General features: G+C 36.0%; 1 protein-coding gene across 3 annotated transcripts; it reads left to right on the top strand.

Moving 5' to 3' along the window:
- LOC143596339 (mechanosensitive ion channel protein 6-like) lies at positions 1–24850 on the top strand. 3 transcript variants are annotated; one of them, XM_077075135.1, is made up of 5 exons: positions 1–1849; positions 2911–3034; positions 3206–3499; positions 24183–24385; positions 24485–24838. In XM_077075135.1, the coding sequence occupies exons 1-5, from the start codon at positions 54–56 to the stop codon at positions 24738–24740; spliced, it is 2673 nt and encodes an 890-aa protein (XP_076931250.1). In that variant the 5' UTR covers positions 1–53; the 3' UTR covers positions 24741–24838. The 3 variants fall into 3 exon arrangements, with proteins under 3 accessions (XP_076931250.1, XP_076931249.1, XP_076931251.1); XM_077075134.1 differs by lacking the exons at positions 24183–24385; positions 24485–24838 and adding exons at positions 3586–3788; positions 4180–4472; XM_077075136.1 differs by lacking the exons at positions 1–1849; positions 2911–3034; positions 3206–3499 and adding exons at positions 8577–9677; positions 19934–20057; positions 20243–20536 and having other exon boundaries at positions 24485–24850.

The following is a 24850-nucleotide window of genomic DNA, read 5'->3' as shown; positions in this document are numbered from 1 at the left end:
TTAAACCATTATTATTTTAATCCCAAATCTCCGATTTAAACCCTTCCATTCACATGGACAAATTCAGAAAATCTTTCAACCGGTCACCACCACAAACAGACCCAGAAGAACAACAAATCTTACTAAACCAAACCGATCACAAAATCATCGATCTCAGTTCCGTTACAACCACAACCATGCGTCCGTCGCACTCTACGTCTCCGGACTACCACGACAAACAAACACGGGACATCGAAAAATGCATCAGCGACCACAATGCTCCAAGCTCCACTGCTTCTTTGGGCTCGACTCCTCCTGATTCCAAAGAAGCAGTAGAGCTTCTTCCAGACACTACTGCTTCTTTGGGCTCCACTTCTTCCAAAGAAGCAGCAGTAGAGCTGGCAAATTACCCTCCCAGTAGTTACCCACCAAACAAAGTCTGGCGAGACTCAAGCTATAACTTCTCCAACGATGGAGACAAATTTGACTTTATAACATCGGATTCGGCCTCTCCGCAGCAATCCCCGACGTTGTCGAGGATTGCGGAGAGTCCGAACAACTACGGAATCCTAACGCCCAAAGACGTTAGGGTTTCCTTCCACGAGGAAGTGGTCGAGCCGCAACAGGTTCGGCGCCGGTCGAACGTTTCCGGCCTTTCGACCGGAGCTGGTGGCGGGAGCAATGAAGTCACCATTTGCTCCGCCAACGCGTCGTTCAGGGCTAAGTCGAACCTGTTGCGGACGAAAACCAAGTCGAGGATGTTAGATCAACCCGAGCCGGATCAGAGATCCGGCAGGTTGTCGAAATCTGGGGTTTTGAATAAAGGCGGGAGCGAAATCGATGAGGATGATCCGTTTCTTGATGATGATTTACCGGACGAGTATAAACAATTAAGGTATAGCAAATGGACATTGTTTCAGTTGTTTAGTTTGATATTGATTCTAGCCGCGTTAACCTGCACACTCACACTTCCGTTTTTAAAGCACAAAACCGCGTTTGATCTTGAATTGTGGAAATGGGGGGTTATGCTTTTGGTTGTGGTATGTGGAAGATTAGTTTCCGGTTGGGGGATACGGGTTGTTGTTATATTAATCGAGCGAAACTTTGTGTTGCGGAAACGGGTACTTTATTTCGTGTATGGGTTGCGAAAAGCGGTTCAAAACTGCGTGTGGTTAACGCTGATTTTAATCGCTTGGCAATGCATATTCGATGAGAAAGTTGAAGAACGAATAAGAAAGGGGAAAGAGGTTTTGCCTTATGTGACCAAGGTTTGGGTTTGTCTATTGGTTGGGACCATTGTCTGGTTATTAAAGACATTGTTGGTGAAAGTACTCGCGTCATCGTTCCATGTGAGCACGTTTTTTGACCGGATTCAAGAGTCTTTGTTCAACCAGTATGTGATCGAGTCGTTATCGGGCCCACCATTGATGGAGATTCAACATGTAAGCGAGGAAAACGATAAAATGTTGGAGGAGGTTGAGAAGCTTGAGAGTGCGGGGGCCATATTACCGCCTGATTTGAAGGCGAATATATTTAAGAAAAGTGGGAGGTTTATTGGTACTCCGAGAACTAATGTTAACACTCCCATGACTGGTAAAAGTGGTAAATTTTCGGAAGTTATTACGCCTAAGAAGGTTGATGAAGGGATTACAATTGATCACTTGCATCGTTTGAATCAGAAGAATATATCCGCTTGGAATATGAAGCGGTTGATGAACATTGTTCGTACGGGTGTGTTGTCTACTTTGGATGAGCAGTTGCAGGGTGCAACCGGGGATGAGGATGAGTCTGCGGTGCAAATCACGAATGAAAAGCAAGCGAAAGTTGCAGCCAAGAAAATTTTTAACAATGTTGCTAAACAAGGCTCCAAGTAAGTTCTTAATCTTTATTTAGTATTGTCTTGTTCGTTTTGTGTTAGAATATTTTCAACTGGTTGTTTGTGTTGTAACTTGTAATTAGGTTGTTCATCGGTTCGGTTTTTGGGTTTTCGGTCAGGTATTTTATTCGGTGGTAACCAAAAACCGAACCGAAACGAAACGAATTCAGTATGGTTCAAACTGAACCGAATAACCAAATAAGAATTCTGGTTGGTTTCGGTTTTAGCGAGTTCAACTCCTAAATTGGTTATTCGGTTATGGTTGAAAACCTAAATTCAAACTTTCAAAATGATTAACCAAACAATGAATATCTTAATCAGTTCAAACGGTTTATTTGGTTATCAGCATTTTGTGAATGGGCTAAGCCAAGCCACTTGTGAGCTACTCGAGATCAGCTCGCTAAAAGCTTGAATTGAGCACCTTTTAACATCCGAGCTGTTCTTGAGCTATCCAAGCTTGAGTCTTTATTGTACTACCTCAGTTAATTAACGAGCCTGATCCCGAGCTTCCAATATAGAAGCTTGATTAGGCCCGTGAGCATAAATGAGCCTATTCTTAATAATTATTTATAGATTAAAATATGATAAAAAAAATAGCTAACCAGTATATGTTAAGTTGTGTAACTATTATAATTATATTATAAATATATATAAAATAACAGTCTTATATAAATGAAGTAATAAACTAATTATTTAATTATAAACGAGACGAGCCCAATCAGAACTCAAGCTTGAGAACTACTTACAACTGAGTTCTATTTTTAGGATCCAGGGTTTTTGTCATGTCTCATTAATTTGTGATTGACAAACATAAGTGTGGGCTAGTAATCAACCTTTCTTTGTTAGATTCTGTCTAGAGTATCTATATGGGTCGGTTGACTTACAAAAGATTATTATAATTTTTATTATCAACAGAAAATTTGTGAGCCAGAATCGTTACAGGAAGTTACATTACGTATCATATTACTGTATCGATGGATCATTGCATTTACATGGCATAAGTTTTATTCACATTGAACCTCTTTTCACCAAATTTTTTAATTTTGCTTTGATAGGCGCATATATTTAGAGGATTTGATGCGTTTTTTGAGAGAGGATGAAGCTTTGAAAGCAATACGACTCTTTGATGGAGAATGTGAAACAAAAGGAATTAGCAAAGGGTCTCTCAAAAACTGGGTGGTACGAATGTTTCTGATCGTGTTTATCTAAGTTTAATAAAAGTAATAATATTTTAAACTTACCCATTTAACTCGTTAGGGATTAACCATAACCTGAATCGACCTATTCATAGGTGCATGAGTCCAATTTGATTTAAGGGATTTAAAAAGTAATATGTTATTTATCTTTCAGGTTAATGTATTCCGAGAGCGAAGAGCGCTTGCATTGTCTCTCAATGACACAAAGACAGCTGTAAACAAACTTCATCAAATGTTAAACGTGGTTGTTGGGATCTTAATTATTGTTATTTGGCTTCTTATACTTAAAGTGGCAACCACACATTTCTTTATATTCCTAAGTTCACAACTGCTTCTGGTCGTGTTCGTGTTTGGTAACACATGCAAGACAACTTTCGAGGCCATGATTTTCTTGTTCGTGATGCACCCGTTTGATGTCGGTGATCGTTGTGAAATCGACAGTGTTCAGGTAAACATTTAAACATAACATATTTTGAGGATTAAATTTTTGACTTGTGTGCTTATGCATGTTTATTTTGATGATTCTTATTGTAGATGATAGTGGAGGAGATGAATATATTAACAACGGTTTTCTTGAGGTTCGACAATCAGAAAATTATATACCCAAACAGCGTATTGGCCACGAAACCGATTGCTAATTATTATCGTAGTCCGGATATGGGAGATGCTATCGATTTCTGTATACATGTATCGACTCCCGTAGAAAAGATTGCTTTGATGAAAGAAAGGATTACAAGGTACTTGCTCGTTTATTTTAATAACAGTTCTTTTCCATAAAATTACTTAATGCGGGATGGGTATTTGGATGCGATATTAATTTATACAAATATTCATGGATTTGAGGCGGGCATGGTATTAGGAGTGATAACGGTCTGACTACTCGAAAAGATTCATACCCGTTTGATAAGTATCGAAACTGAATATATTGATATATTATATCATAAACGAGGATACTAGATGCATGGACGATTGAAAACCCGTGACCCATAACGGGGCTACCCGAGAGGTGTAAGACTAGGTACAAATCGGGGATTACCAGAACACGTTCTATACCCAACTCATTGCTAAATTTGTTTAATTTTCCCACTAACTAATATTAATGGTCTGAACGCTTTGTTATTATTTCAGCCATATTGAGAACAAGAGTGATCATTGGTACCCGGCGCCTTTGATTGTTGTGAGGGATGTTGAAGACTTGAACAGGCTAAAGATCTCGATATGGATTTCACACCGTATGAACTTCCAAGACATGGGTGAAAGGTGGCAACGGCGAGCTCTTTTAGTTGAGGAAATGATTAAAGTCTTTAGAGATCTCGATATTGAATACCGCATGCTACCAGTTGATGTTAATGTCCGTAACATGCCGTCCATGGCCTCAAACCGGCTTCCCTCGACTTGGTCCACATGCACGAATTAATGATACATTTAGCTAAGAACTCGTTTTCGTCAGCTAAGAACTCGTTTTCGTTATGTTTTACTCTTTGCTTTTGTTACATGGTAGAATAATACTAGACAGATGTATATACCTGGTTATATAAGATTCTTGAAAGAATAGGATCTTCGGTGATAGTGCGTTTATTCATTCAGTCCATTTGTTTTGTTTCTTGCGGTTTTGTGGATCGTAGATGGTAAATGGAGAATGAAGGATTAAGCAGATGGAGCAAGTTTGTATGGTGGTTTTTTTTGCATAGTTGTTAATTTGTTTCTTTTAGGGCAAGCTCGGGCTTGGAGTGGTTTTAAACGAGCTGAAATGCCGAACTCGAGTTTGGTTCAATTTTTAACCAAGCTGGCTCAGCTTGGTTTAAACATACCGAGGCAAACCCAACCAAGGGTGGCTCGGGCTTGACTCATTTACAAACCGAACAATACATGATACATGTGTAGGTTCAAAAATAAATGTGTCTTTATGGTTTTTTATTATTAGAATTTTAAAAGAGATCAGATGTATAAAAAGTTCATTTTAATGAGATTTTTCTTGTATTTTACAAGTTTAGCACACGGGTTAAAATAAATAAATCTATTTAAATAATAACATAATGTAAAATACAAAAAATATGTTCAAAAGATATAAAGATATATTATATGATAAAATAAGTTACATATTACAAAATATGGAAATAAAAAGTTGTTAGAAATTCATAAATCTCTAAATATTTTTTTGTACACGATACTTGTAGTTTTATTTGTAACTTTATTTTCTATATCAAAACTTAGTAGTTTCACATTATTTCTGATTATAACTCTAGATAATGCAACACATAATTATCATGAGTTAAAATAAATTATCTCGAAAATAAACCAACCATCTATAATGATTGACCTTAGCTTTCATTAATCTTTAATGCAAATTGTGAACATTTCATACTTTGAATATAATCATTTTATCTTAAGGTATAAGATTTTTTTTAAGATAAAAATGTGAGTCCCAATACTTTCGGATATGATTTCAGCTTCTATAACACGGTTATCATATTGTATTTTCATATATGCTTTAGTTTCATTTTTTCTTGTTAATATTTTAAGCAACATTACTTCAACGTCAACTTTTAAGACTAATCTATAACTTGACACCCTTAGATTTTAAGGTCATTTAAAACATCAGGAAACTAACACTTTCTTGTAACGTATCATTTTATTACTGATAGAACATGGATAGCGAATGCTTGCTAATTTCTTGAGCGATCTCATTTTTCGGTGCAAGTATAACTCGCTCACTAAAGAAAACTTTATTTTCAAAATCTTCAATGATAGAAGAATATACAAAGTCAATTTATCAAATGATGAATAGTTTGATAATGTCTAACAGGTGTATTCCAAAGATAAGTTGCTTTATCCACCTGAAAAACCAAAACATGTAGTCTAGTGTTTATATGTTCGTGGATTTTTAAGATTGTGTACTTAACATAAATGATGGGTTTATTAAATAGTTAATTAAAAAAAAGTTGTAAATGGCTACTTTTTTAAACTAACCCGTGGCCGGAGCGAAAGTCATTTTAATCATAAATTGTTTTGTCTTAAACCGTGTTTGATATTTTAACTGGTTAAAAAAACTCGCTGGTTTAAGTTAACATAAACACTAAAAATACATCAATAGTAAATTTGTCGTTTTAGGGTTTAAAAGAAAAAGACTTGTAATTTAGTAAATAATCATATATATTTAATAAGTTAAAGTTTATTGAAATTTAATTTTAAAATTAACCTTTCCTCTTCATCCAATAATATCATTTCTTATAAAAACTTAATTAATATAATATATTTGAAACCTTTATTTTTGGAATCGTTATTCAATATCAACGTGAAAATTGATTACTTATAAAAACCTAATATGATTAAAAAGTTAAAAAAGAAAAACAAAATTATTAATAAGAAAGATAATTGTCAAAGGTATTTAATATGAGAGAGAGGAAGAAAAATTTTTGTAAGAATTAATTTGGTGATTACATGTGGCACTTGGTAAGCTTTATTTATTATATAGTATAAATGAGCCAACAAGTTTGAGCCAAATCAACTCGTGTTTTTTTACGAGTGAGCTACATTGATCTCAAACTCGACTCAAAACATTTATATGAGAAAATGAGCTTGAGACAAATCAACTCGACTTTGTAAACGAGCGTGTTGCCTTCAACTCAAACTCAGAACAACACTTATTTAAGCTAGGGAGATGACAAATCAACTCAAGTTTTGTACGAGTGAGATCCCTTGAGCTCGAACTCGGCTTGGGCATTTATACGAGTTAGTGAGCTTGAGTGAAATCAACTTGAAAATTTAACACTTGCTTGTTCTCTTTAATCTCCCTTATTTATTTTCATGTCTTTCCTACAACTCCTTCATTTATGAGAACCTTTCTATTTACAAATAATGAACACACAAAAATATTTTTGTACAAGATTAGCTTAATTAGGATCAAGCATGACTTGACTATGCCAACTACCATCCGAAGTTAGCAATTCAAACAAATTTGAGTCAATTACAACTTACTATAAGCAATGTTGTAAAAGTATGTCTAGAAAGCGTAGGACTCCCCAAGTAATCAATACAAGGTATATATGACGCCAATGCGGCTTTCTTTAACTCGGCTTTCTTACTAAGAAACAATCAAATGTGTTCAACCTCAGTCAGAATTAGATCTAGTCAGTCAACTTAGACTGATTTTAACTTAAAAAATAAAATATAATCCGTATATCTATAATATTAGAATAATTTAGTATTTAAAAAACGTGTTTTTATCTTATTTATGTTCATATTTACCTAATTTGTTACAAGTACTAGTTAACTTTTGACATATGACATACATATGGTATCCAAAATCATTTTGATCCATATTTACCATGTTCTGTTAGTCGAGTTATCCACGTACACCCAACTCTCGACTCTCAGTCAATCTGCGTTGCAACATTTAATTTCTACAATTCCTTTCAAATTATTTCTTTCCGAAACAACCTATTTAATAAATTCAAACAAATTTGTTGTCAAAATCCTTTCTATAAATGTCTACTCATGTCTCCTTTGTCATTTTTATTTGTTACACAATTGGAATCCTGTGCAAAGACTTTTTTATTTTCTTATGTTGTCCGTTAGTGAAGTCTTTTTCTTTAATAATGCCATTTTCATGTATTCATATATTCGTTTACCCGTATGTGTAATTTTGATCGTTGGTGTGCCTTGAAAGAGAACTTAATCCAAAATATAAAGTGATTGATTTGGCATGCTATTCGCATAATAAAAGAAGAGTTTGGCTCTATGTTGTAAATCACCTTTTGTTGACATAATATTCTAGCCTTAATTTGCTAATATTTTTCATCCAACCACACATGATCAGTGGGCTCTATTAAAGTCCCCATTACAAGTGTGTTTCATGCTCTATGGTTCTCCACGAATCAAGTTCTCATTCTTGATTCTCCATATGTTTCTCCACCCTAACAAAAACTCGTATATCGATTTATTTATATACGTTAAAACATGATCATGTAATAAACTTGAACACAACCGTCTAACACATGTATCTAAATGAGTTAAACAAGTTGAAGAGTTGTACGTAAAGTTGTAAACAAGGCGTGTGATTGTAATAAATTTGTTAAATGAGATAAGTTGGCATGTTTTTATTTTAATTTGCGAATTTTATTTAATTAAATGAGTTAGACATGACAACCCAAAACCTGAATATTTTATGAATCTGGACACGCCCCATGTATCTATTCATGTTAAAAACATTAGCCCCAACTCAAACACATTGAAAATCATGATACATGGACATGATTGTGTAACATGTCTATCCGAACGAGTCAAACATGTTGACGGGTCATAAATAGGTTTAATACATGACATAATTAAACAGATTGGCCAGTTGTAATACTAAGCTAGACACGCCAGGTTAACCATTTTTATTTTATTTTACAGGTTAATAGGTAAACTATCATAAGGGTTAACTTATCACTCTAAAAATAACATGTTTACTAAATAAAACCATGTAAGACGTGACAACCCAAAACCTGATTAGATTCGTGTAATGATTAATATCATGCAATGAGTTGTAATACCAACTTCTTGTTAGGGGTCTTTTATGCCCTATAAATGCATCAATAAGAGATCCTTATTCAACCACATCCAATATCTCCCATGGACCGGTCCACAAGCTCAACCAACAACACACTAAATGAGGTTCTTATCAAGGTCAAAGATATTGAAGACGCACCTTCACAAACTCATGGTTACTGCCCACTACTTGATCAAGAAGTAGCACAAGATCATGCTTTGAATGTGAAACGAAAGCGCGGTCCCAAACAAGACTATGCATGGTTCAAGGAAGACGATTTCAACATCGATTGCATCATCGAAGACACGAGCAACCTAAAGCAAAAACTCTATCTACAAATCACTCAATGGGTGTTACTTTTGTTACTTTTAGCATTGTTTATATGCTCACTTTCGGTTTCTTGTTTAAAACGGCTAGAAATGTGGGATGTTGCGGTTTGGAAATGGGAACTACTCGTGTTAGTGATTATCTGTGGGCGGTTAATCGCTAATATGGTCGTGGAAGTGATCGTCTCACTAGTCGAGTGCAAGTTTCACTTGAAAATAGGCGTTTTGTATGTCGTGTATGGTATAAGGAAATCAATCCGAAACCTCGTTTGGTTGAGTTTATTTGTGATTGCATCGCATTTTGTTGTCGCGCGCAAAAATCATATTCGTCGTTTTTTTACAAAAGTTATGGTATGTTTAACAGTGGGGGCGCTTGTATGGCTTTTAAAGACGATTACAGTTAAGGTTCTCGCAGCTTCTTTCCATTTGATCGCGTTCTTTAGACATATTAAAGTGTCGTTATACAAGCAATATGTGATAAAGAAGCTCGGTGGGGATCTCGTTAAGGGGAGAGACCGAGAGGAAGCGTGTGGTCAGAGTAAGTTATCTAGTTGGGTGATCGGGAAGAAGAAAGTAACCGCGTTAAAAGTGAGACGCATGATAGAAATTGTACAAGCGGGAGATTTACCGCGCTTGTCTATAGTAGACGAGGATCTACCCGTACGGTCGGATGAGGAGGAAGAGGACGAGTGCTCGTTACGCGCCCAATACCGAAAAGTTATAAATGATGCTCGTGAAATTTTTCTAAGTGTGACCCAACAATCCAAGTAAACGATCTCACTCTCTTAGTACTAATGATAACCGCTTAGGGGCTATTTGGTAGCCTCTTACTTATTTTATTAAGAGGCTATGTGACCTCTTGAGGGGATTAGGCGGGATTTGATAGACCTAAACCTCTTCGAGGACATGGTTGGAGATAAGAATTATTGGAGAAGTAGGATTAAAGTTAAAGATTTTTAGAGAGAAAGGAGACCTTAAGGCTTCTATTTACCTTATTCTGGTCACACACCATATAGTATTATTATTATTTTATTATTACTATTATTATTATTATTATTTCATTCACTTTATATTATCTCATACATATGTATTACAAAGCTGAGGGTCTCTCTGAAAGCCACCTCTTTATCTCGTTAGATAGAGGTACGGTGTGCCTACATCCCACCCTTCCCAGACCCTACTTATAGCTTGGCTGTTGGTGGGACTTAACTGGGTATGATTGATTGATTGATAGGCTATGTGACCTCTTAATCGGTCATAAGTAGTGTGCGTTTGGGTACATATCTTAATGACTTATAAAACCTCTTAATTGTTAAGTTTCAGAGACATGTTAAATAATTTAGATGCCTCATCTTATTCAATCATTCATCTTATTGATTCAACTCAAGATAGCCAAACAACCCCTTAGTTGTGTTTCAAACTTTAAAATGTGTTTAAAGTAGATGTGCACGAACAGGTTGGGTCGGGTAACAAACTAAAACGCTGTTGGTTTATTTATATACACAAAACCAAAACTTAGTTTAGAATCAAAAGAAACTTAAATCATTAAAAACCAATATCACTTTAAAAAAAAAAAGTAAGCGAACAACAAACTGTGTCGGTACATGTTAAAGAAAACAGTTTTGATTATTTAGATTCAGTTTTTAATTATTCTTTAATTATTCTGTTTTTGTTGATATCAAAGCATCAAGGATCACCAGAAATATTATATTACTTTAATACATTACTAAGTCAAATATAATCAGGTTATATTATTTTAATAACAATCATATTATTCTAACAATGGAATTAATTAAGTAGACTCTCGTTAAGAGGTTTATGGATAAAAATATACTTTGTTTGACTTTTCACATTTTCCTTTTGTTTCAAGAAAATGTTGGAATACCATATGCCCGAGACACATAATTAGGTTAATGCGGCTAGCCGTGTTTGATCCAAGTCGGGTCATACCCAATAACGAGTTAGACACACACCAATTATATATTTGTTAAGATAAGATCTATAAAACAAATACAGAACACGATACATTCAGAAAATCGGGTTTCTGAATATTTACTTGAAAGTGTTAAATAAATTAATTGGTTAATTTATTTATTCAAATAATTATTATTGGAATAATTATTTAACTATGTATTCTTTTATAAAATGGTTTATAAAAGATGGGGTGTTTATATATTTTATAAAATATAAAATATAAAATAAAAAAAAAAAAAAAAGAAAGATATAATTGGGGCCGGTTTTGGGTGGGCCCCACACCCCATAGTCTTGATCACATCATGTCATATATTTGGTAATGGATACATGATCATATATACCTAACATCATGGGTGTATGTTTATGTATGATGAATGATGATCAAAAAAAAAAATATATAAAAAGACTTTCAAGTAACAAAAACATAACTTCTTCCTTTCTTTCTTTCTTGTTTACGGTCAAAAGAAAAAGAAGGGCTCGGGTCTCGGGTTTTTTCGTGTTCAAGCTTCCTAGCATAGCTCGGTGTGTGTTGGAGGCTCGGGGTATATTCCGTTTGAGGGTTTTCCTTTGAAAGTCTAGCATTCACATCATCATCTTCTTCAACCATCTACTAAACTCTTAAAGGGTTAAGAATGTAAGTGTTTGCAAGCTTGATAGTTTAGCTTTTCGTATCATTTGATCCTTGCTTCGGGTTTCTAGTAAATAGATTATTGGTAATCTTATAACATGAATAAACTAGGTTATTCATGAACATATACATATATAAACACATGGATACATATGTTTAGTTTGTAAATATCACGCTTCCGCCTTAATTGTGACTAGTTAAATGGTTAACTAAGCTTGTTAATTTCATAGAAACCCAACAAATGGCATCAAGAGCCGGGATACGGGAAACTAAGCTTCGGGTTCTCGGTTTTATATTTTTTTCCCCTTGAAAGATTTTATACAAAAAATAACATGCATGATTTTTTTTGTATTTAATCTTGTTATTGTTTTTGGCTTTGTTCAAAAAAAAAAAAAAAAAAAAAATTAAAACCGAGTAAATGGGCCGAAGCCCAAATCGGGTGATTTTGGGCCGAAGCCCACTTGGATATGGTTATTGGGCTAACCGGAAATAAAAGGGAAAAGCTATATGGGCCGAAGCCCATTTTTGGTTAAATGGGCCGAAGCCCGTGAGTTTTTTTTTATTGGGCCGAAGCCCATGTGTTTTGCACATGTGGGCCGAAGCCCATAATCACGTTATTGGGTCAAGCCCAAATTGGGTTGGGCTAGGCCCGATAAAGCCAAGGGGTTTTGGAACGGGTTCCTAAGACATAACGGGTTATGTTTGTTAATACTAGACCGAGCCGTAGACCAAGTGGATGTTTGTTTGTGGTTGATGTTGTGATTGTAGTTAATTATTCAAGTTTCGGTTTGTAATAATTAATTAGGGGCAATTTTGTAATTTTGTAATTATTTATTCATATGGGTATGTAATAAATAGGTTATTTGTAATATCTTTATTTTATAGAAAAATGTATTAGGACATTTGTTTTGTAAAATAAAGAAGATTGCAAAATTGGAAGTTTGGGCCTAATTGGGCCGGGTATGGTAATAATGGGTCTCACAAGCCCATTAAGGGATTCAAGCCCAAAAGGACCTAAGCCCACCAATTGAGCCCAAATGGAAGCTTATGGAAGCTAAGGCCCAAGTTCAAGCCCAGTGGATCACAACGGGGTTGAAGAAGATGCTCGAAGCATTTGGATGCGGGATCGAGTGGGAGCTACAACATCCATGTGTCATGTGTCCCTTAGGATTGGACCTAAGACACACACTTGTTTCGGCTAACAAGTGTGGTCTAATTTAGTGGCTCGTGTCTAGTATAATTGTGTATGCTTGTTAATTAATTGATTGTTTGATTGTGTGGTTGTTAGATATTAGGATATCAACTTCGTCACATAGAATTAATTAACAAAGCATAAAACGGGTTCTAATAATTATCGGTGATTACGTGACACATAGTTTAATAAAATGGATTTATTAACTAGCCGTCTCACGCCCATAATAAAATGGCTTTATTATAAATTAGAATTTTGAAAATGGTTTCAAAATATCATGTTACTAAATGCATGTTAGAACATGATTTAAAGTTTTACAACTAGAATTATTAAAACTAAAAATCCCTTTTAAAATTAAGGATAATAAGTTAAACACCATCCTTTTGTATAACGCTTAACATATTAGTAAACTCTTAGTGGGAAAAAGGTCACCTAACCGCGTAAGAGTAAATTAATATGTTAAGGTAATATTGGCATATAAATGGGAAAAAGGTCACCTAACCGTTTGTATGTTAATATTACAAGTTGATACAAGTAGGACGACTTAAATTAGAACCATGTGAAGAGGGTCACCCAAACATGGGGTCTAATAGGTGTTGATGGGATAAACATGCCGACACGAAATATGATTTCGAACCGGTCCCATAAACTCTAGAAGTTGCAAAAGGGTTTGCAATTGTTATGAATAACTACCTTGATAAATCGACAATGGGAAAAAGGTCACCTAACCGGAGTCGGGTTTATCGTTGGATTCTAGATTTTAATTATTAATTATATTTGGTATATATAAAAAGGGTATTAATAATTAAAAGGTAAAACACTAAAATGAACTTAATTAAAATTCTGCAGATGGCCGCACACGTCGACGACAACATAATCCCTAACGTCCAAAACGTATCTCTCCGATCTATTCTCGCTAAAGACCGTCTTAACCACAATAACTTTTCGGATTGGTTCCGAAATTTAAGGATTGTTCTAAAACAAGAAAAATTATATCATGTTTTGGAAACACCTATCCCCGAAGAACCGGAAGAGGGAAGTGAGGTCGAATATATGAATTGGGTCAAACTCACGGAAGATTCCATTCAAGTGTCATGCCTCATGTTGGCGACTATGGTTCCCGAAATCCAAAAGGATTTCGAAAACCATAATGCGTACGACATGATTACTCAACTTAAGGAAATGTTCCTTAAGCAATCAAGAGTTGAAAGGTTCGAAACGGTTCGAGCCTTGCATGCATGTAGAATGGATGATAATCAACCAGTTTCAACTTATGTACTTACGATGAAAAGTTACATTGATCGCCTCGCCAAGCTCAATTGTCCCATCTCAAAAGAGTTAGCAACGGATTTGATCCTTAACTCTTTGTCGAAAAGGTTCGACACTTTCGTATTAAATTATAACATGAACGGGTGGGACAAAACCATTGGAGAACTTCACTCAATGCTTAAAACAGCCGAGGCGAGCATGGGCAAAAGGGTTTTACCCATGTTTGCGATCAATGAAGGTAGATCCAAGAATCGATCTCAACCCAATCTTAAGGCTAAGGTAGCCAAAAGAAAGGGTCCTCCTGTGCATCTTAAGGGTAAGGGCAAATCACCGGTTATGGCAAAGAAACAAAAGGTTATGGAACCGAGGGGTCATAAGGATGATCCTTGTTTTGGTTGTGGGGAGACCGGACACTGGAAACGCAATTGCCCGGTCTACCTAAAAGAGCTAAAAGACAAGAGGAATGCGGCGCATACCTCGGGTAATGTCTTTATGATTAATGTTGAGCTAAATCTTATTTCTTCTAACACATGGGTATTGGATACCGGATGTGGAACTCATATTTGCAATTGGTTGCAGGGGTTCAAAAAGAATGAAGACTTAAAGAAGGGCGAAGTGAATCTTTTCATGGGCAACGGTGCAAGGGTGCACGTGGTCGCTAGAGGAGACTTCGCTTTATCGCTTCCAAGTGGTTTGGAAGTTGTTTTGAGAAATGTTTTGTATGCTCCTAGTTTGACTAGGAACATTATTTCTGTGCACCTTCTTAGACAATGTAATTTTGACTTTAAATTTGTAAGATCAGAAATGCATGTATCATCTAATGGTATCTTTTATTTTAAAGCTGTACCAAACAACGGTATTTATGAATTGGTTCATGATAATACCTTAAATAGCTCATTATATCAAACTTCTACTAAAAGACTCAAAAAGGATTTGAGTGATTCCTACATTTGGCATTGTCGCCTTGGACACATAAACAAGAATCGTATAAATACTCTCCAAAAGAAAGGTCTTTTGAAAACAAACGAGTTAGGTTCGTTTGATGAGTGTGAATCTTGTATTCAAGGCAAGATGACCAAAGAGCCTTTCAAAGGTACAAATGAAAGGGCTAAGGATTTGTTAGGTATCATACATACGGATGTATGCGGACCTTTCAAGCCAACTAGTAGGAATAGTGAAAGGTACTTCATTACCTTTACCGACGATTTTAGTCGATATGGGTATGTTTATCTAATGAAACACAAACATGAAGCCTTTGAAATGTTCAAAGAATTTCAAAATGAAGTACAAAATCAGCTCGACCGAACAATCAAGGTACTCCGCTCCGATAGAGGAGGCGAATACCTAAGTGATGCTTTTCAAAGTCATCTTAGAGATTGTGGAATTATTTCACAGCTCACTCCTCCTGGAACTCCTCAACATAACGGAGTATCCGAGAGGAGGAATCGAACACTGTTGGACATGGTTCGATCAATGATGGCACGAAGCTCACTACCACCATCATTTTGGGGATATGCGCTACTCACAGCGGCTCGTATTTTGAATATGGCCCCGACCAAAAAGGTGGATCGAATACCCTATGAAGTGTGGCATGGAAAGGTTCCATCCTTTTCATATTTAAGGGTATGGGGATGCATAGTTTATGTTAAACGTGACACCCCAAATAAACTTGAGGCTCGATCCATCAGGTGTATCTTCATAGGATACCCAAAGGATGATATAGGATATATATTCTATGATCCTAGTGAACAAAAAGTGTTTGTTTCACGCAAAGGATACTTCTTAGAAACTAGGTTCCTTATGGAAGGACCTAGTGAAAAGAGAGTGGAACTTGAAGAGGTTCAAGAATCACTGGATGATACACAGTTGGTCGATACTAGCTTTCAACACGAGGATGTTGAAGGTGATCAAATGGTTGATCATACACACGTTGCTCGCAGATCTAATAGGATTAGTCGACCTCCCAAGAAATATGGATTTCTTGTGGATGATTGTTACTTGGTCGATTCGGATGAACCGATCTCCTACAAAGATGCTATGTCACAATCTGATTGTGACAAGTGGCTTGAAGCCATGAGCGCCGAGATGCAATCCATGCACGATAACCAAGTTTGGGAATTGGTTGATCGTCCACTTAACTCCAAACTGGTTGGATGTAAGTGGGTCTTCAAAAGGAAGACCGATATGCATGGAAATTTAGATACTTACAAAGCACGACTTGTAGCAAAAGGTTTCACGCAAACTCAAGGGATTGATTATGATGAAACCTTCTCGCCGGTCGCGATGCTTAAGTCGATCAGGATATTATTTGCCATTGCAGCTCATTTTGATTATGAGATATGGCAAATGGATGTCAAGACCGCTTTTCTTAATGGATATCTTGAGGAAGATGTCCATATGGTTCAGCCTGAAGGTTTTGTCGATCCATCTAATCCTGATAAAGTTTGTAAGTTAAGGAAATCAATCTACGGGTTGAAACAAGCATCACGGATGTGGAATCATCGTTTTAATGAAGAAATCAAAGCGTTTGGTTTCGTCCAAAACGGTGATGAGGCGTGTGTGTATAAATGGGCTAGTGGGAGTATAATCATTTTCCTTATTTTGTATGTCGATGATATACTTTTATTTGGAAATGATATACCAAGTATGGAAAACGTTAAAGCGTGGTTAAGTAGTCGTTTCTCAATTAAGGATCTTGGAGAAGCGACATATATCTTGGGAATAAAGGTCTATAGGGATAGACAAAGGAAATTGATCGGACTCAATCAAAGTGCGTACATTGATAAAATCCTGAAAAGGTTCAGGATGGAAAACTCTAAGAAAGGTTTGGTACCTATTCCTAGAGGAACCGTGTTAAGCTCATCCCAAAGTCCTAGCTCTAAGGAAGAGCAGGATAGGATGAAGCATGTTCCTTATGCTTCGGCAATAGGATCTATTATGTATGCAATGATGTGCACCAGACCGGACGTCTCGTATGCTTTAAGCATAACGAGTAGATACCAGCACAACCCAGGTGACAGTCATTGGATGGCTGTCAAGAATATATTAAAATACCTTAGAAGGACTAAGGATATGTTTTTAATATATGGGTCTGGTGAGGAGGAACTCGTCGTAAAGGGTTACGTGGATGCGAGTTTCCAAACTGACCGAGATGATTCTCGGTCACAGTCGGGATATGTCTTCATTTTGAATGGAGGCGCTGTCTCTTGGAAGAGTTCGAAGCAGGATGTTGTCGCGTTATCCACTACAGAATCTGAGTACATCGCCGCTTCAATGGCAGCCCAAGAGGCTGCATGGATGAAAAAGTTCATCATGGATCTAGGGATTATCTCTACCATTCAGGAGCCCCTAGAGATATTCTGTGACAATGAGGGTGCTATTGCACAGATCAAGGAGCCTCGTGCTCATCAGAAAACGAGGCACATTGAGCGCAGATTCAACTACATAAGGGATGAAGTTGAAAAGAGAAAGATATGTATTCATAAAGTTCATACCGATCAAAATATTGCGGACCCACTCACGAAGCTCCTCGATAGGCCAAAGCATGAGGGTCATGTTTGTGCATTAGGACTTCGATATTCTAGTGAGTGGATTTAATCTGTGTTTAGTGTTTGTATAAGAACGAATATAATGGGTATCTCATGAAAATTAATTATGTTTAATTATTCAATGAGTTATGTTCTATATTTGCATGTTTAATCCATGAATGACTTATGTTGTTCTAAACGTCCGTAGTCGATCATGCTTGTGGGAACAGGCATGAAGGTAAGACTATTATGAACTGGGATTGGTTGATATTCATGTGATGAATATAGGGCATAGGTTTGCCACCAAGGTTTATAAATATTTGTGGGATACAAATATTGGACATGATCCGCTCTCAAGGATCACTGCATAGAGTTAGTGCAACTGATCATAAGTAATCCTTGAGTAAAGGCGAGTATTATTGTGTCCTTTGACCTGAGATGCATATTGGATCTGGTTTTTCATCAAGTCTGATAACTTGACTCTCTTCTTTGTTTTTCGGTAACACGATGACGTAAAAGAAAGAGCTCAGATATCATACGAGATGTCAACAAGGATGTATGCAGTCAAGATGGGATTTGTTCCTCTTATGTGTTGAGAGTTTAGATGTCTAAGGCCTGTTAAGTTAAATCAATGAGAGAATGATCAATCTGTGTCTCTTCGATTTGACAGGACATCTAGTAACAAAGGGATGTAATGATAAGACTTACCTATGTCATATCAAGTATGGACTTGAAGGGGATGATGTTATTGAATGGCACTTAGTCAAACACACTAGGGGTGGTGACCTGTTGTTAGGCGGTATTCACCATTAGCATTAACTTCCTATGAGTCTCGTGCAAGTGGGAGATTGTTGGAATACCATATGCCCGAGACACATAATTAGGTTAATGCGGCTAGCCGTGTTTGATCCAAGTCGGGTCATACCCAATAACGAGTTAGACACACACCAATTATATATTTGTTAAGATAAGATCTATAAAACAAATACAGAACACGATACATTCAGAAAATCGGGTTTCTGAATATTTACTTGAAAGTGTTAAATAAATTAATTGGTTAATTTATTTATTCAAATAATTATTATTGGAATAATTATTTAACTATGTATTCTTTTATAAAATGGTTTATAAAAGATGGGGTGTTTATATATTTTATAAAATATAAAATATAAAATAAAAAAAATAAAAAAAAAAAAAAAAGAAAGATATAATTGGGGCCGGTTTTGGGTGGGCCCCACACCCCATAGTCTTGATCACATCATGTCATATATTTGGTAATGGATACATGATCATATATACCTAACATCATGGGTGTATGTTTATGTATGATGAATGATGATCAAAAAAAAAAATATATAAAAAGACTTTCAAGTAACAAAAACATAACTTCTTCCTTTCTTTCTTTCTTGTTTACGGTCAAAAGAAAAAGAAGGGCTCGGGTCTCGGGTTTTTTCGTGTTCAAGCTTCCTAGCATAGCTCGGTGTGTGTTGGAGGCTCGGGGTATATTCCGTTTGAGGGTTTTCCTTTGAAAGTCTAGCATTCACATCATCATCTTCTTCAACCATCTACTAAACTCTTAAAGGGTTAAGAATGTAAGTGTTTGCAAGCTTGATAGTTTAGCTTTTCGTATCATTTGATCCTTGCTTCGGGTTTCTAGTAAATAGATTATTGGTAATCTTATAACATGAATAAACTAGGTTATTCATGAACATATACATATATAAACACATGGATACATATGTTTAGTTTGTAAATATCACGCTTCCGCCTTAATTGTGACTAGTTAAATGGTTAACTAAGCTTGTTAATTTCATAGAAACCCAACAGAAAATCTAATCAAATTAAATCAAATCAAATCAACCTATTCTAATAAAAAAAAATAATGAAGATGATATGACAATCTCACATTCATTCTAAGCCTATTCTCTCTTCTCATTCATCATTCATATTCATGGGTTATGAAACAAAATCATATTGACAAATGGTTATAATTTCATTTCCAATTCTCTAATTTCTCAACTTATTTACCCTACATATACATGAGTCATGAGACAAAACAATTTTAAGAAATAGGTTATAATTTCCCTTTTAATTCTCTAATCTCTCATCTCATTTATCATAGTTATCCACGGGTAATTGGTCAAAAAAATTTCTACAAATGTTGTATATAAAAAAATCAAATTTGTAAATATGAGATTTTAAACTTCTTATTGTTTATACTATATATTTTATCTTCTTTTTATTTATAATTCTGTTCATTTCTTTTAGACGATGGATCTTTATATTTTTTATTTAAATAATATATGAACACCGTCAACTTATTATTTTTTTTTGACTTATTGGTTTGATTTAAAAAGTCAACAGTGTATCTTATGTCTATGTTAACTCTAGTTCAACATTAGTCTTAATTAATGATTTATGAATTTGAAAAAGGTATATCACCATCGGAGATTTGGAGGATCGGTTGGGTAAAGAAAAGGTTTCCAAAGCAAAAGAACTCTTTGTTGGATCAATCCGTCAAGTTCATATAACCGAGGACGGTTTCAAGCATTGGATGGTAAACAAGTTCTTATCACAACGCTTTTCGACTAGAACTATGTACACGAAAAGTGTACACCGACTAGTTTCTAGTCAAAAGGAAAATTTCATAATTTATAATTATAATTTTACATAAATATTTATAAAGAATTTAAATATCTGCACATTTGGTGTGACAAATTTATTTTTCTCTTATTAATGAAGAAGGAAGCATATACAGAAAGGAGGACTCTAGCATTATCGGTCAACGATACAAAAACAGCAGTGGATGATCTCCATCGTATCATGGACGTGATTGTGTTGATTATGATCGTGATCATCTGGCTTATAATATGTGGTGTCCCAGTTACACATTTCTTGATATTCGTCACAACTCAACTTGCACTTGGTGCATATGTGATTGGTAACACTGGAAAGGGAGTGTTTGAGTCTATAGTGTTCTTGTTTATCATGCATCCCTACGATGTTGGTGATAGATGTGAAGTAGATGGCAAGCAGGTAACTTGTTTACTTATGAATTGATCAATTTCTATTAGGGTCGTTATATTCATACACCATTCCCATGGTATGTTAACTGTATTTTTTTTTCGTATTCAATTAAACTAGACTATTTAAATTATAACTATTCTAGCATTTTAGTTTTGAATAGGTGATTCCCATTATATTTTATTTTAAAAGTGACAATTCAAAAGTAAAGTTAAAGGGCAACACATCATTTGAGTTCATAGTCGAACAAAGTTTATTTTTAAAGCATACAACTAGAGGTGCACAAATCGGTTTTTTTAAAAAAACCGGTTCGGTTATTAACCGGACCGGTTTTTTTCACCAAGAAAAAAACCGGTTCGGTTAATAACCGGTTTTTTTATCTGAAATCCCTAACCGGTCTAACCGGTTAGGACCGGTTTAGAAACCGGTTCAGACCGGTTAATAAACCGGTTTTTTTATTAACCGGTTTTATAAAAACCGGTTTTCAGGTTAACCGGTTTTTTTTTTTTTTTAAATAACCATTATTTTTTCACAGTATAAACAAACCGATAACTACAAGGCAAACCGGTAACTACAAGGCAAAACTTGACTTACTCCATTCTTTGCTTTCGTTGTTATGGTTCTTTGCTTGGAAGATTAAAAACACATAACTTTCATTTATAGCTTTTACATTAAAAATACAAACATTAAATCGTTATCGCATATTCGTATCTCAAAAATACAAACATTAAAGAATGCGTAGACACGATTACATTAACAACTTGCTGTTTCTTACTCATTATTTGCCTCCATGTTTGCTGTTTCTTTAACTAATTTTCTTCGCTACCCGATCCCGAGCTATTCCTTAGGTAATCGTCGTACGCGGCTTCTTCATCGGTCATTGGTTGAGTGTGTCCTTGATTGACCTCGTCTTCATACAAGCCCGCCTCATAGTCCATTTCCCCCTCGAGTGAGCGTTGATGTTGTGCCCTATCTAAAGAGTCCAAGTAATCCTTGTAGCAAATCGACATCTCTACAGCTGGTGGAGTGAGTCGAGTCCTCCTAATCGATATAACCCTGCCAGAAACAGAAAAAGCAGACTCCGAAGCTACCGTGGAAGCTTGGACCGTTAGTAAATCTTTGGCCATGGCGGCGAGGATCGGAAACTCATCCTCCTTACCTCTCCACCAAGCCAGCAAATCAAGACTTCTAAATTCATCCGGAGTCATGTGTTTCACAAAGTTGGTACCACCATACCTTCCAAGTTCACTGCTTGGGGTGTTTACCTTTTGACGTTTACCGGCGTCTTCCCAAATCATGTAGTACATCCCCATTTCAAGGTCGGTTTGGGATTGGGATTGGGCAACAGCTCTTAACGAGTCATGAATTTGGGAAGACGACCCGTATTTTGTAAGGTAAACATCATACATGTTTGACAAGGTGGTGTTGAAAGCATTCTTTAAAGTTTGGTTATAATAGGGGTTTTGATCGTCGTTTAACTCTAGCTCGTCACAAATTTTTTCTATTAAAGCTTCAACACCACCAACATTAACGCAGCAGCACATGTCAAAACAGCGGGTAGTTCTTGAAAATATTTTCGGAATTTTTCTTTCATTTTTACACCCATATCAAAATAAGGTGCACCCCGACAATGAAGTTCACTCAACTTTGTGCACATGACAGCAATTTTAGGTAAAGCAATGGGGCTTGTTGGATAGTAAACCCCGGATAAACTAGTTGTGCAAGATTTAAAAATTTGAAGGACCTCCGTAACGATCTCAATCAATAACCAGTTTCTAGGATCGTACGGTGCACATTTACCCCTACTTGACAAAATTTGATGAAACGCAATTAATGATTCTTTTTGTTGGATGGCTTTCTCAAACATATCACAAGTCGAGTTCCATCTTGTTGGACAATCCCAATTTGGCCCCAACCATTGACAATTAGCTTCTACACAAAATTTTTTGTATCTTGAAAATGTTTTATTGTTGCTAAAAACATCTCGTAACATTCTTTTAAAATTGTTTCTTTGCGTTTCGATCACGTTTAACCCGTCTTGCACGGCCAAGTTGATAATATGTGCAATGCATCGGCTATGAAAAAACGCTCCATCACAAATAGGTTTATACTTTAATTTTAAATGGCCAACCGCGGCCGTATTGTTGGACGCGTTATCAAACGAAATTGAAAAGATTTTATGTTCAATCTTGTATTGTCGAATGACTTTATCCAAGAGTTTAAAAATATTTCTACCCGTTTGCGGGTAATCAAACAATTGAAACGCAACGGTTCGTTTCATCATTTGCCACGACTCGGGGTCAACCCAATGAGCCGTCACACAAATGTATGAGTCGGGCGAACCATTAGGTACCGACCACACATCCGTTGTTAAGTTTACACCAGTTTGTAAGTTTGAAAAGTATGAAATTAGTTCGGATTTAGCGTTTTTCCAAGCTTTAAGACAATCTCTTCTAAGGGTCGAACGACTTACGTGTTGGTAGCGTGGTTGAACATACTTTTGCATCATCTCCGTGAATTGAGGGTTGTCGAAGTGGTTGAAAGGAAGTGTTTGTTGAATCACAAAGTTTGAAAACTGTTGACGTACCGCTTCAAGGTCGTACGTAAACACCGTTCCTTGATTCGTCATCTCCGGCTGCGAACTACTTCCCGATTCGTCCTTCAAGGCCTTGCAAAAGGGCCTTTGCACATGCGCTTTTAAAGTGGAGTTTGCATCTTTGTCATAAAACTTCAAACAATGTTTGCATCGAGCTTTTTGGCTACCGTTAGACATTTCGCATAGGTCGAAATGTTGCCAAACATCTTGGTTTCGTTTCGTGGGGATGACCCGAACGACCGTTTCTCCCGTGTTCGAGGCACCCATGTTGACGGATGAAGCAGCACTTTGGGATGCCATGATAATCGACTACGAAATAAGAGCGTATGGAGTGGTAATGTGGTATAATTGAGCGTGAGATAACAAAATAATCGCGTATGAAATAAACGTTTAGAGCGTTTGGAGCGTTTGAGGTTGTATAAACGAGTGTGATCTAACCAATACCCAACCTAAACTATATATAGATGTTTGTGGGGGTAATATGGTAAAAAAAAAAAAAAAAACGGTCAAAAAAAAAAACGGCTATATAGCCGTTTTACAACGGAAATAAACCGGTTTATAACCGGTTAACCGGTTACTAAAAAACCGGTTAACCGGTTTTTCTATAACGGTCATAAACCGGTTTATAAAAAAAACCGGTTAACCGGTTTTTTAGTAACCGGTTATTTAAAAAAACCGGTTTTTTTTATAACCGGTTTTCGTATAACCGATATACAAACCGGCGGTTTGTAAACCGGTCAAACCGGTTTTAAAAAAACCGGTTTTTTAAAAAACCGGTTTCCGGTTTAAACCGGCAAACCGGTTCGAGGACCGGTTTTTTTGACCACCTCTACATACAACCTTCAAATATGTATTATTTGAAAATTTATATTAGTATGATATTCATATTAATATTTATATGATCATAATAAAGATTATCATTTTTTAAAGACATGAACAAAAGGTGTTTTTTGATTAACCCAACTATGTTTGTGTGTCTCTTGACTAGAAAGGTCAAATGTTTCAACACAAGTATGCTTTAACTAATTACTCACATGTCCATCTTGTTTTTGTTGGTTTTAGCTTATAGTCGATGACATGACTATGCTTACCACGGTCTTCATGAGATCAGACAACCAAAAAGTTATATACCCAAACAACATGTTAGCTACCAAATCGATTGGTAACTTTAGTCGTAGCCCTGCAATGGATGACGAGATCGAATTCTCCATCAACATCTCTACACCGCGGGATAAGATTGAAGAAATGAAAAAAGAGATCAAAAAGTATGTATACAAACTACAAAACTTATCTTTTTCTTTACTTTCAGTCTTAAAGGTTTATAATCATATTTGACTAAGTCAATGATGTGTTATGTAATTTAGGTATGTTAACAGCAAGAGTGATTACTGGTTTGATGATCCAACAATAGTTGTAAAAGGTGTAGACGACATGAACACGCTAAAGATGGTGGTGTGGCCTAAACATGTGGTAAACCATCACTATATGTCACAACGATGGGAAAGGAGAAGTGAGTTGATTTTAGAGATCATAAAGGTGTTTAAAGATCTTGAAATCGACTTCAAGTTGCCTGCTCTCAGTGTTAACATCGGTAACATTGAAGGAGTGCGAAAATTTTGATTGGGACACTTGTTAGTATATGGTTGGTTATACATAGCACCTGATAATATAAAAATATTTATACGTGAAATGTTTTGAAGGTGCTCGTCGAAAAGTTCTAGGTTTGAATA

Source organism: Bidens hawaiensis, unplaced genomic scaffold (genome assembly GCF_021521415.1).
Source record: "Bidens hawaiensis isolate Kalapana, Puna unplaced genomic scaffold, B.hawaiensis_p1.1 tig00046243_1, whole genome shotgun sequence".
Classification (NCBI taxonomy): Eukaryota; Viridiplantae; Streptophyta; class Magnoliopsida; order Asterales; family Asteraceae; genus Bidens; species Bidens hawaiensis.
Note: the sequence above shows the minus strand (reverse complement) of the source record. Positions and strands in the feature narration are given on the sequence as shown.

Bases quoted from the DNA above. Each gene is read 5' to 3' on its own strand.
- LOC143596339 (XM_077075134.1), top strand. From the start codon at position 54: ATGGACAAATTCAGAAAATCTTTCAACCGGTCACCACCACAAACAGAC. The intron at 3,500-3,585 runs GTAAACATTTAA...TTCTTATTGTAG, and splicing joins GTGAAATCGACAGTGTTCAG to ATGATAGTGGAGGAGATGAA. The intron at 3,789-4,179 runs GTACTTGCTCGT...TTATTATTTCAG, and splicing joins ATGAAAGAAAGGATTACAAG to CCATATTGAGAACAAGAGTG.